Consider the following 12,395-nt stretch of genomic DNA (forward strand, 5'->3'; position numbering starts at 1 on the left):
CATGGCCCTTTAAACCGCTATTTGTCCGCCTGATTTGTATGACACACGTCCCACTCAACTGATGTTTGGTATCATACTTGCAGCATAATAATTGACGACGCGTATCTATACTAGTACGAATAAGGAAATGTCTGAAGTTTGTTGTGAAGGAATGTGAATAGACAGTGTGAAGTAACGAGGTGCCAATTATGATCATACGGCACGTAGGGTATTTATGAAAAACTTCGAGCTAGAGGAGTGTTTTGTGCCTATGCGATACACAAATCTATACGTGCCAGTCCTGCCTCTGGTGATGAAAAAGGTCTTCGTATTACGCTGGTCGTTGTCGCTGCGATAAATGGTAGCGGATCCACGAGGGCAGTAAGGTGCAAGCGCAGGACAGACTACAAAAACAGCCCAATCAAAATTGCGTTCCTTTTTCGGCAAAAAAAAGTCACCACAACAATTCCATCGGCTACGTTTCTAATACTATTCGCAGCCGATAATTAAGCCAGTCATATTTGGACGTTGCTATTGGTGTTACGCTTAAAAGTGGGTATTCTTTATTACTGATTGTCGTAACGGACTGATCGCACGCGTTCATCACATGGCGATGCAACTCTGGGGCAATTTACGTGATTTAAGGTAAACTGTAGATAAACAAACCCGTTAGTTAGAAATTTTGCAATAAGGCCGCCTAGAGGAAAACTGTGTATACAGAACGCCAAGTCGGAAAACATGGTACTACTATAGGCCTACAAATTGCTCCACACCATTCATTCTTTTTATCGTTTACAATTGACCTTCATTAGGAAGTGACCACATGAATATTTGACTCCAACGATAACACATAATGGAAAACTTGGATTTAACTGGAAGGCAAACGATCGTATGTTATCATCTCAGAAAATAACAACACGGAAATGTAAATAATTACGCTGGACAAAATAATCGCTTTATATCTATACAAGGTGTTTTTCTTAAATGCCAACATGTGATGATGACCAATCCTAGCTTGAATAGAACTGGGTCATACTGACACTGAACTAACTGCAATTAATCTACGAGATTTCATCAAATAAATTATTTACCGTTATAAAAGTTATTTTTTTAATAAATATTAAAAGAACTAGAATTAATTTAAGCTAAATGATAAAGTAGGACAGCAATAAAATGATAATTAATGTGAAAAACACTTAAAAACTAGACACCCGGTAGCAACGGAAATTTACGATATGTTCATATCTGGCAAGCCTGCGGCTGTTTATGACGGTAGGCTGATCGAGTGCCCTCATGTCATTTAGCACTGAAAATGGACGCTAAGTGATGGAGTCCCTATCTTCTAGACGGTAAATGCCATTGAAGATCAATAGCAGCACGTACTGCCCTTGAATGAAGGAACAGTTCATTTTTGGTTTAATCATTTCGTGAACGGAAGTTAAAAGATTGAACACCAGAGAGGAGGTGAATATACCCCAAAATTCACTCCGAAGAATGAGCTGCTGTGGGTATCACGGAAGTTCCTGAATAGAACATGAATGATAGGCCCCATTCAGCTCGGTACGGGGTTCCTCAATGCATGTGATGAGATTGTAACGAAGACACTGAGGATAAACAACCGAAGCAGAAAATGGTGCCCCCAAAACTGGGTCCAACATACATGGAAACACGTGTCTCGTGTACGCAACAACAATTACGTCTTGCATAACTTACTTGAGCACTTCATTGTCATAGGCGAGAAGTTCTCGTGACCACAGTGACTTGTTCCCCCGTACAGAGTACTAAAACGTAATCACCTCGTCCGCCAATTTATCGCTGTGTTGTTGTTTTACTTAAGGCTTTCTGCCCAGTGCTTCTGATGGATTCCAATGTTTTGATTTTCGAGGAGCAGAGACTTCATTAGTGACCTATGATTTTCAGCACTAAACTTATTAGTGCTCGAGGATACTCAATTAGCTTTCAGTTGTAGATATCATACTTACCGTAAATATTTAATTTAGTTTGCTAATGGCGGGGTAGGCCAACGGCTATTCAAATTTGCCAATGCCCTGAATAACCCTATATAACCGATATTTTATCATCCGACAATTGTACCATGCTCGTTGTTGGGCTTATTGGCCTACGCCCACACTGTGCCGGTTCGTGTCGATATACACTACAAATAGAACCGGGAGACCGTTCGACTGACATATATACCTTAGACTGATGTATGCTACAAGTATACATGCAGCCGGTAATAGAGGATGGCCTACCCTATCGCCATGTCAGCGTATTTACATTGCATTTTAGACTTACAGACCTTCATGAATAACTCAAGTAAGGAGACTGTAGTCCCTACAGATACTCTATTTATTCAAGTTAATAAAAGTAGCTCGTTCATTCTCTTGATACTAATGGAAAGGCAAAGGAAGACACCACTGCAATCAGGACAACTGGCTGGAACTCAATGTTTTAAGTAAATGATTAATTACTAGCTCTATTTGCTCTTTTGGATTCTCGGGTTTTGTACAAACCAACCAAACAATAAACTAGACAAGGAAGTTTTTGTTGTCTTTCTTACCCCCATATATTCTGTGTCGAGTATATATTGACGGGTTGTGTGAGTAACTTAGTTCAACATATTATGAATGAATGAATTGTTCATTTGGGTCTACTTTGGTCAAAAGTAGGCGGGTTGTTATCTTGATCACATTGTTTCACCAGCAACTTGCAAAAGGAATCGACTGACAATCAGCGAGAAGTTGAGCCCAGCTCATATTTAAGCATCTAGACATAATGCTACATATTCTTATATAGAATTTCAGTTGTCCATCAGTTATCATAGGACCCTTATGTATATCATAGCTATAGATGGGATAAATTCGATCGTTTGTACACCAGTAGACTCATTGATCAGTATCAGGTCAGTAGACAACCAAATAGTACTTGAGTACTGCCATTATTATGATCATTGTCTGGTCAGTGCTGCAATCAGTCGATCAGTACTGAATCCTCGCGCGGCAGTAGATACACGCCTATGGAGGTCATCCGCAACTTCGTCGTTATGTTCGTCTTTTGCAAGCTTATAGGAAGCGAAGATGACCCTGGTGCAGTTGTTCTGATCAGAAACGGAAATGTCAACACTCTACCCTCAAACTACTTTAACCTCCATATGGCGCCAAAATCCAGAGAAGATGATGTACAAAATATATGTGACTAACTAATCACGAAATACTGATATTCTTGTGCCTTGATGCATATATTTTAGGTATGAAAGACATCGATATGCCAATAAATCAATCAGTTACTGGATCTGGTTGACGGCGAAAATTAACAGAATACAGCTGTATGCAACGCAAGATTTGCAGTACCGATCTTCTTGCCATTGGCTGAATTTCAAAAAAGCTCGGCAGACCACTTGCCAACTAGAGACCTAGAAACCCAATTAGAGTCTGTTACCTATTTTTTAACATTATTACATTACGCAAATTATGGGGAAAAACCTTCAATTGAAAAAAAAAAACTTGATGCTACAAAAAACCAGAACTAGGTTGTTTTGTTTGCTTCGACTATGAACTGTGAACTCTTCGTAATCTCACTTTTAATAAACATCATCAATCTCATCTAAAACACTACCCAGTCCCCAAGAATGGGCTTAACATCCTAATTTGTGTTTTCTCTCCCGCTGTTTCCTGACCTTCTAACAGGTACATAGATAGATGGCAACGTTTAGTTAACTGTGTCTAGCCATTGTTTTATTGGTTTAAACACACACAATATTTCTACAATTGTTTTTCTTGATGCGTGTCTGCCTCAAGTACGTTCCTTGTTCCCTTTTTTCTACATCCGCCGTTGACATCGGCGTTTTTCTAGAGCATAATATCATCGTTATTATTTTCCCTTCCTCTTGTTTGACGTTTATGTATTCATTTTCCTTAGCATATTATCAACCACTAGAATTGGTGTTGTCCTACTTCTATGAAGTTCTGTGCTCTAGTACTTTCGGAGAACAATTCTAGATATCGGATCTCTATTCTTTGTTTGTTTTTTTCTGATAGAATCATTAATAACGTTTGAAGCACAAGAGGAAGCGGTGGACTGATTAGAAGTACATAATCGGCGATCGTCGACTACTATCAACGACAAGCCAGATGTCGCTGGCTTCGTCTTAATTGTCGTAATGTCGGATAAGAACAGTTATTACAATACAATTACTACAATCATAATTAGAATACAAGCCGTGATGGTAATAACCACAGAATTGATAGGAGAATTGGAAGCAGTGATCACATACACAGCGTATGAATTAATGAATGGAATCATTGCCGCCACTCAGGTCTTCCTATATATTTGTTCTCTTTCATAGATTTTCCAGTTACAGGGCGCATCCTTTACAAACCGGGGAGAAGCCTCTACAAACAACAGTCTCGAACGTACATCGACGTTAGTCGTAGGCAAGATACCTCCTATATTTCTGCTTGTCCGTTTTCTTTCATTTCTTGCACTGATCCGTACTCACGGGATTGTGGAGGGCAGGTTGTTTTCATCGATTAGACTAAAATGGAAAAGGTGATCATCTTTTCGAGATTTTGTCATTAATTGGATCTGTTGTGTTAGTTCGCCTACTAAAGATCGTTTGCCGACAGTATCTTGTAGTACGGGAACTTTATACCCTCTCTTTCTCTCCCTCCCTCTCGCACACACACAAACACTCTCACTCTTTCGCGCTCTATATATATATATATATGTACAGATACATCTCGACATTATGGCATAATATTGTCCGTAAAACCGTTAGCCAGTGTGTGCCAAACTTCGTGTCAATCTTTCCCCACCTTCCCAGTTCCCTCGTCCTAATGTAGTATAAGCTAGCTAAGTCCTGTCGTATTATTCATCTTTTCGTCTTACTTCGCAGAGTGTCAACTATTTAGAAATCGATGGATCAAATAGCTATTGGGTCTTATTGCAATTATAGTCATCGTTATACCCTATATTCGGTGTGCATGTAGATCGCAGTTTTACTAGATTTGATCCTGTTATGTGGTATAATAATAAATCGTATGTACATATTTATAGGGCAGGATGGCCGCAAGCTATATTGAAATAGTTGTAATGATCGATCAACTCGTATTACGCGAAGGCTAAATGTTTGCCGTTCCAGCCATCGCTTAACTACATCTGCATCTTGGCCCTAGTTTTCCTTCTTCAGCAATTATGAACTGCCTTAATTTTAGTTAAGCTCCTCCTGGCTACAACAGACGGTCTTCAACTCGCTATTGAAGTTGAAGCTGAACACTGGTTCGATGTCGCCGACGCCTGCTTCAAATTATGCACGGGCGCTGCATCTTTTCGAATCAGGTCGCTAGAAAGGAAGTTTAATGCTTAGGGCGTTTATATTGAAACTTCTTCTCGTCTCCGTTGTTCTTTCTCCTAGCTCTAGTCTCTCCTAGCCTTTCGACGTTGATGTGGCGTATCAGTTGTGGAGACGGCTTGTGGCAGTGATTTCGCTCGGTAGAACTCGGTAGGCAGTGATCGCATTTTCTTCAATCATCTTCATCTACCTACACCTGTTGTTGTTGGTGCTACCGCCGCCGCCGCCGCCATCGCGTGGAACAGTTGCTTTTATAGCGAGTACACCGTACATATCTCTCACACGTTGGCTATCAACTGCAGCTGTTTTTATTATCACTACTTAGGTGACTTTACGCCATCTGGAGCTTCTGGAAGTTGGAGACGAGATCGAGCACCTTGGATGATCTCAGCCCCGCTGAGGGTTTTGCTGAAGAAGCCTGTAATTATTGGTAGCAGACGTTAGCGGAAGAACATAGAATCGTAATTTGTAACAATCAGGGGTTATTATAGTTAGATAGCAAACAAAGGAACACGAAACGCTCTCAGACACTACATACACTACTTTAATTGTTCCATACGTTGAAAATGTATTGTTTATTAGCGCAGTATACGACTTTGTAATAACAGAAATCTTCTAAAAATTTTGTAGAATGGCTCACTGTTAATTAGACCTTAGTACGTGGTGTGATGCGGCAATATAGCAACGATTGAAATAGGTGAAATGAAAGTGCGTATTTAATATTGATGTAATTTTTAGATTAATATTAAAGATATGTGTTCGCTTATAGGTACGTCGTAACGAGGATTACGTGAAGAGCTTGGCGACAGTTCTTCAACCATATCATTGATGTACAATTCGAAGTTGCACCCAGTAAGTCTCACACAAATCAGGACGATCTAAACAAAGTCACTGACGATAGAAAATAAAGGCATGCACCTCTCGTGTTTGTGCAAAACGTGTGACGATACGCTTTATAAAAACAAAAGAAACGTTGTATAATAGAAGACGATCTTAGATTCTAATAAAACGAAGTAAATACCTTAATCAATTAAATGTATTTGCGAACACAAGACATTTTCGTTTCTTTAGAACAGGGATTCAGCACGCCCGACTATCAGCACAGAGGAGACCGAAAGATAACGAACGTGTAGAACAAAATGGCTTTCATGCAAACGGAATTCCATACAGTCACAATGTCCAGCAGTAGCGGAAAGGGTAGACGACACGTACATCTATGCGCGATTGCAGGGTCGGGTAATATAATGTTATCAGATTAAATGGCTTCTTAACCTACTCTCAAGTATGGTGGCAGCTGTCGTTCTTTTGTTTAAAAATGGCAGATGCTCTTGGTGCAGTTGATCCCTAGGTTCCAGCTGCTCTTGTCTACTATGATCACGTCGTTGACGGTATCCGCGCACAGCCAGTCACATAGAACCACACTCGCATCGCAGTCGCTCATCACATCACACTTTTACTCCTCACACATGTGGCGTATTGAAGTCGTCAACTAATGAACCGACGACGGCTTGCGGACCCTAAACTGAAGACCGTCAGTTGGTTGGCCGGAGGGCCAGCTCGAATGTTTGTAGATGATGTTGTATTGTTGTAATAACAAGGACAGGAAAATCAATGATGGATCGATAAAACTTGCGGTGAAGATGAAATTGTACTGTTAGGTTTGTGATTCTGTTATTTTGTGTTTGTTATATTATCTTACTCTCTTTGTTAAGAGTTATCATTATTTGTTGAAGTGTGATATGAGCTTCTTGAGTGGCCGCTGCGATTTGGAGCACGTAATCACAAAACAAAATGAATAACATGTCAATCAATAGGTAATTTGTATATAGATGATTATACTGAATTTAATTTGAGAAGCTAGACTAGGATAGGTCGAGAAGACCGAACGAGATGTTTCTATGAATTTTCTGTTTTTTAGGATCGTTTAAGAGAATTGTATTAAACTAAAACGAATTTACATATGTTAGTTACTATTTTTGTTAGTCTATATTGTTACAAGAAGCAACCTGTTCATGCTGTACGAAATTGGCTAGGTATCCCTAATAAATTCATAACTGGGTATTTATTTATAAGCGTGTTCCGACAAGCTAGTGGGACGCTAACATTACATTTGGATAGTTGGAGATGCCTACCTCCTGACTGTTAACGAAGTTGTTACTACTGCTTAGTCTGTTATTCGAAGCGCTATCCTGAACTTTAGCCGCGTTGCTTACTCCCATCGATGTGTTATCCATCTTTTCCTGAAGTTCACGCTTCTCGCGCTTCTTCTGTGCCAATTGCAGCCATTCGGGCTGATCACTACCCTGAGTACCGGTCCCTGTGCGTGCCTGCTCATTCTCCTGCGCATTTTCCTCAGTTCCTCGTACGGCTACGGAGCTGGCTCGTTGCAACAAAACTGCCGAAATACGCTTCGTCTCGCCAGTCTGATGCTGGCTTCCGCCTGTCTGACCGATGGGTGCGGACATGTGAAGACTTCGCGAGCTACCTTGCCCCACCCGGCCACCCGGACTGATGGGTTCGGGCTGGTGACTCATAGGGGGTTGCGCTAGCGACTGCTGCCTACGGAACTGATCGGCCTCGCGTCGAAGCTCCAACACGGAGCCGCCAGTTTCCTGGTTAGAAGCAACTAACGACTCTTTGTTTTTGTCTTTCGAGGATATAACGTTCGCTCCTATCTGTTGATAAAATTGTAATGCAAATTCACAGTAATGTGTCATGGTGAGTTCTTCGTGTTAAATCGAACGGTAAGTGATATCGTATCTGCAACATTTACAACTGTTCACGCCTTGTCACCTACATTTAAAATAATAGAAGCAATTGCCACATCAAAAACTACACATATCACAGCCATATCATGGTGGATGGCAATCTAGTTAATTAGAAAACGGCCAGCAACGTTTCACTGGAGGAAATGCCAGCAAGGGATCATACCTTGAGTTTATTTAGTTCCTTTTTACTGGGCAACAGCTCGACGGATGTTAAGTTAGGGCCACTTAACAGACCGGCTGGGGCCGAATGGTCGATGCCTTGACCGGCCGATGGCTCACTAATACGTTTGGCATCAGTAACGGATCTGACCTGAGGAATCGTAGACTTGTTAGTGTTATTATTACCAGCTACTTTGCCCTCTCGCGCTTGATCCTTGTCATTGTTTTCCTGTTGCCTAGCGACGAGCTTCTCCGTTTCCATTTCAGTATCTTGCTTCTCCACGTGTGGACCCGGTTTTTGCTTCAGTGAACGTCTTGCAAAGACCTGCAATGGGAGAATAATGGCAGTACGAATGACGAAAAAAACTTCCATGAAGTAGACTGCGCTCAAATGAGTCAAACAAACTTATACACACGCACCAATATTGTTCGGGAATATGAATCCTATTAGTTTCCACTTAAGCTTACCAGAATTTTTTGCACTACACCTTGAATACCATTAGCTTACAACTAAGTTCACTGTTTTCAACAAGGGCGTGGCACTGAGATGTTTTTCTTTATGTCAATTATGATTAACCTTAAAAAGCTCGGGTTCCCCGGCGAAGGAGCTGGTTGTAGTTTGCTGTTGTTGCAGGTTTGGCTGGGCGCTTCCACAGGCGTCATCCGGGCTCAGGCGTGTCTGGACGCTTCTTGGCCGCCGCAATTCGACGCCTTCGAGCAGCTCGGAGCGGGGTCTTTCCGCAACCCCTGCAGTTCCCGCCAGCCCCATTTTGGCACCAGAACCTGCAAACGCAGATGACTGCCCTGCACCATTGCCCGCAAGCGTTACCTTGTCGTCCTTCTCGTCATCGATTTCACGACGCCGTGCACCTAATACATCGTATGAACAGCCACACGACAGGAAAAGTTAAAACACCCCATAGTTTGAAAATACCGATTCGTTTCAAAGAAAAGGAGGAAAGGCTCTATAAGTGAGACGGTCTTGTGGTCTAGGAAATCTCGGAGATAAAAAAAAACTCTGGGTAATTTGGATAATAATAGATGCCTATAGTTTTTGCGAGGCAACGAAATATGGTTCGAGTCTCAGTTGTATTAAATTTACTCTTAGAGTTAATAGTAATTACAGTGTGTAATTCTAATAAAAATGTATTCATTGTTCAATAGTCGTCAGGAAATTCATATGCAAAGATAATGTTGCGTAACATCGCCAAACAGCGGACCAGCGTGTTGTACCTAACCGCATCTACTAATCTGTGCTCTAAGTTTGAATGTACCAAGAATTCTTATTACTTTTATGTCTACGTTGAGATTAGTTCATTCAGATCCGAAAAAATCAGAAAACGGTTACAACATGCGATGAGAAAGAATGACGTATAAGGTTTAAGAGGGACACAGTTCTTCTCACACGTTCTGACGAATTTCCTAAAGTTATTGTAGGTTTCATTATTGTTATTTACCCTCTAGCTTCATAACTGCGTCTAAGTTACGGGTTTACGAGCTCTAAAACTGAAACGAACTACAGGTATATTCATGATGATTCAGTCATGCTCCATTTGTCGCTTGCATCTCTGCATCGTTTTGTAGTCCACTTTTCACCATTGCATTCAGAGGTTTTTGTTCTGTGAATGCTAGAGGACAAACCAAGCTACTCAGGTGGCCTAAGCAGCAGTGGAAAGTGGCGTGGTTTTGCGATGTCTGTGGGAATCTCGGCAGAAGGGAGCACTAAATTAAGCTCTCCTAACACACTAGCTACCTTTATAGATGCGGGCTTGCACAAAGGGGTTCGGGGGCATGGAGGTTTGGCACGGCGATGTCGCCGGAGGAGAGGTAGGCGCATCAGCTCGACTACCTTGGTGGTCCACTGCAGGATCGTTACTGGTCGCTGAAACCATGCTGGTCGTCACACTGGAATAATGCTGATGCTGATTATGGTGCTGTTGTTGTTGTTGTTGTTGCTGTTGTTGATGAAGAAAATATGCAGGACTCATTCGTCCCGCAACGTTTACCACAGCCGGCATTGTGCCTGCGACAAGAACTGAGGGGCCTTGTGTGATAATGGTTGACGGAACACCGCTCTGGATGCTGTTTAGTCCAGTGGGAGAACACTGTTTTCGTCTTTCTAAGCTCTTGATACTTTCTCGTACATCGGCGACAACAACTTCATCAATCTGAATCGGGTTGTTCAATTCTTTTCCGTTCGGTCCTTCTGTAGACGAATTCATCCCATTCGAGTAACCGATTCGGTATCGAGCCGATATGTGAGGCAACACCAATTCGGAACGCATTGAAGAACGAAGATTGAGTGATTGATTGATGCAGGAGGCGTAACGGAGGTCGACGAATTAGTTGATTGATCAGTTGATTGATTGGCGATAGTGTGCGCACGAAAACAGGATGATACAACAAGAGGATAATCACAAGACAGAAATCAGACAAAGTACCAGGTGATCAGATTAGGACACTAAATCGATGCACAGATAGAGATTAGAAACTTGAGATGCTAGAGTTAGATTTAATACGTGATGACCACGCAGGAAAGCACATACACGCACACACACACAGAAAGAGATGTAAACAAACATATAGAGACAAAACTATAATATTACCGTTGCTATACATACTATTACTAATCATTTGACGAGATACTCTAGTCGCTCGCCTCTGTCCCTTTGCTTTCTCCTTTATGTCGTAGTAATAACAACATAATTGGCTAATGTAGCGACAGTATTATAGAGCGGGTGAGTCACGTGAAGCTGTACGAAGCGACTATTGTGCACAAATGTACCCTGCATAAGTGTTTAACGACCCACTAATAAATAAGATGTTAGTGGCTAAGTTAATTAAGGGATACCTGCCACTAATACGAAACAGGTAAAGTGTACCGTACATTTTAACTATGCCACAAAACCTATCAGTAGCAATAAACTCTTTCCTATGCATATGTATATATATTCATGTCGTCCAGCAGGACATATCCGACGCTTATACCCGCCATACCTAAAGTTTGATGTGTTTCAGAAACTTTGGCGGAGAAGGACTTTGAGCGTTGGAAGAAATCCGAGCTGACGTTAAATCCGCGTTTAACGGGCGAATTCTGGGCGGAAAGAGGCACCTTATTGTCGCGGGTGTCGACGTCAAGGTCAGGCCGAAGATCGCCACTTATTTGCGACACCGGCCTAAGGCCTCGGGGACGACCGCCCGGCGACAGTTCGTTCTGACACTGTCCCGCCCTGAACCCGTCCGCGCTCTCTACCTTCATGCTTTTGCTCCGCTGTACTGGGCTACCGAGCGATCTACTGGTGTTGTTCAGGGCTCCCTGAATTGATTGCACGCTAATCATGGCCACGCCTCCAGTCGGCCGCCTTTTCGGACTGACGTCTGACTGCCGCAGTAGGTCCGCTTGATCTGACATCTGGACGCCTAGGCCCGACTGCATCAACGTCTGACCCTGATGGGTCGGAGTTACTATGACGGGCTCGGGCGTCTCGTCAAGTAGGGCTGCTGCCGATCGTCGTTTCTCCTGCTGCGACTGCTGCTGCGATGAAACTAATCGACTAAGGCTCCCATGCCCGCCGCTGCTGTTATCGGCATTTGCGGACTGCGGCAGTCCAGCAACGAGCATGTTGCCGCTACACTCCGGAAGGGGGGACGACTTCTGGCTGACGGGAGTCGCTGACAAATTCGCGAGGGGGGAAATCGTTGTGGCTACTTCCTCGTCGGTGGACATTGGGCGGCTAGAAACCGCCGAAGCTGACCCTCCGCTCGTCTCTGTAAAAGAACGGCACACATTCGCACACGGACGCCCAAACAAACAAACAAAAGCAACAGCACCACACGCTATCGGCAGGCATGAGAGAAGTAAGCCTTAGGTTACTAAGTAGGTAGGTAGGTAGGTCATATATATATGAGCGAAGCGAAAAATAAGGCGCAAGAAATGATCTCAGTGACATACGAGTTGACACGTCGCGCGCTTGTCGTCTCAAAGCGGACGCAAGGCGAAGGGAAGATGGGCAATAATAAGGACACACATAAACACATATATAGGGACAGTATCGCTTTGGTTAGTGAATGCTGATTTAAGCAATGGACTGTATTGCTACTTCCGCGAAAGGCATCTAAATTGGTCCATCAATGAAGGG

General features: G+C 42.6%; 1 protein-coding gene across 25 annotated transcripts in view; it reads right to left on the minus strand.

The window, feature by feature from the left end:
* Positions 1–3,686: 3,686 nt before the first annotated feature.
* Positions 3,687–12,395, minus strand: part of LOC111260931 (uncharacterized) — a 173,582-nt gene continuing 164,873 nt past the window's right edge. For 19 of the 25 annotated variants that reach the window (XM_022834057.2, XM_022834055.2, XM_022834056.2 and 16 more), the window contains 6 exons: positions 11,254–12,024; positions 10,010–10,462; positions 8,834–9,126; positions 8,261–8,581; positions 7,462–8,004; positions 3,687–5,747 (listed from right to left, as the gene is read on the minus strand). In XM_022834057.2, the coding sequence (XP_022689792.1) occupies positions 5,661–5,747; positions 7,462–8,004; positions 8,261–8,581; positions 8,834–9,126; positions 10,010–10,462; positions 11,254–12,024 (2,468 nt within the window). In that variant the 3' untranslated portion in view covers positions 3,687–5,660. Of the gene's footprint in view, positions 5,748–6,605; positions 7,089–7,461; positions 8,005–8,260; positions 8,582–8,833; positions 9,127–10,009; positions 10,463–11,253; positions 12,025–12,395 lie in introns of all 25 variants that reach the window. The other 6 variants (XR_002680646.2, XR_002680645.2, XM_022834072.2 and 3 more) reach the window with 6 other exon arrangements.

The sequence above is a fragment of the Varroa jacobsoni genome, unplaced genomic scaffold (genome assembly GCF_002532875.2).
Source record: "Varroa jacobsoni isolate VJ856 unplaced genomic scaffold, vjacob_1.0 scaffold_494, whole genome shotgun sequence".
Taxonomy (NCBI): domain Eukaryota; kingdom Metazoa; phylum Arthropoda; class Arachnida; order Mesostigmata; family Varroidae; genus Varroa; species Varroa jacobsoni.